This window comes from Pygoscelis adeliae, unplaced genomic scaffold, assembly GCF_000699105.1.
Source record: "Pygoscelis adeliae isolate BGI_AS28 unplaced genomic scaffold, ASM69910v1 Scaffold803, whole genome shotgun sequence".
NCBI classification, from domain to species: domain Eukaryota; kingdom Metazoa; phylum Chordata; class Aves; order Sphenisciformes; family Spheniscidae; genus Pygoscelis; species Pygoscelis adeliae.
Genome location: NW_008824537.1, coordinates 249,188 through 249,917, shown reverse-complemented (window position 1 = coordinate 249,917; position 730 = coordinate 249,188). Strand labels below are relative to the sequence as shown.

The 730-nt window shown below is 65.2% G+C and overlaps 1 protein-coding gene across 1 annotated transcript in view; it reads right to left on the bottom strand.

Moving 5' to 3' along the window:
• Positions 1 to 730, bottom strand: part of RAPGEF3 (Rap guanine nucleotide exchange factor (GEF) 3) — an 8,588-nt gene that overhangs the window by 6,611 nt on the left and 1,247 nt on the right. Inside the window, exons 4-5 of the mRNA XM_009321619.1 lie at positions 559 to 717; positions 270 to 330 (exon numbers count right to left, since the gene is read on the bottom strand). Of these exons, the coding sequence (XP_009319894.1) occupies positions 270 to 330; positions 559 to 717 (220 nt within the window). The remainder of the gene's footprint in view (positions 1 to 269; positions 331 to 558; positions 718 to 730) is intronic.

The following is a 730-nucleotide window of genomic DNA, read 5'->3' as shown; positions in this document are numbered from 1 at the left end:
CCCCTGGGCTGAACCCTGCAGGGAAAACGGCGGCATCCAGCAGCCAAAGAGGGGGAGCCCCCAAGCACCCCTCTTCAGTCCCCCCCATCCCAAGCCCCCAGCCCAGGCGAACGCAGCGAGTGCTCTGGTCCCCTCCATCCCTGGTCCACGAAGGCACAGCAGGAGCAACCACATCGATGACAACAGCTCCAGCCGTCCTCCCTGGGCTGGGGACCCTTTCCTGGGGGACCGGCCAGCCCTGCACGGCTCCTGGGGCACACGATACTCACGCACGGTGCCCGCTCTCTGGTGCGACTCGAACATCAGCACGGACGCCAGCTCCCGCTTCACCTGCGGTAAGAGGCACCTTGCCATTAGGGTCACCCCAGCCCCGGAGCTGAGCGAGGAGGGGACACACATGGGCAGGTGGGATGGGGTGGGAAGCGGGTCCAGGTCTCAGAGAGGGCCAGGAGAGGATGCCCAGATGGGAAGCGATGGGATGCAGGAGGATTTGGGGACCAGAAGCAGTTTGGGAGGGACACACAGGCCGCGGGGGAAGCAGGGCACAGCCGCACTCACCGAGTTGGAGAGATGAGCCACGGCTTTGATGTGCAGGAGCTCCTCAAATATGAGCTCCAGCTCGTCCTCTGTGCGCTGGGCAGGCCTGGGAGGGGTAAGGGGAGTGAACGGCTGTCTGTTCCCCCTCTCCCCGCCACGTCCCGAGGTACAGACACCCCTCTCCAGTCACAAC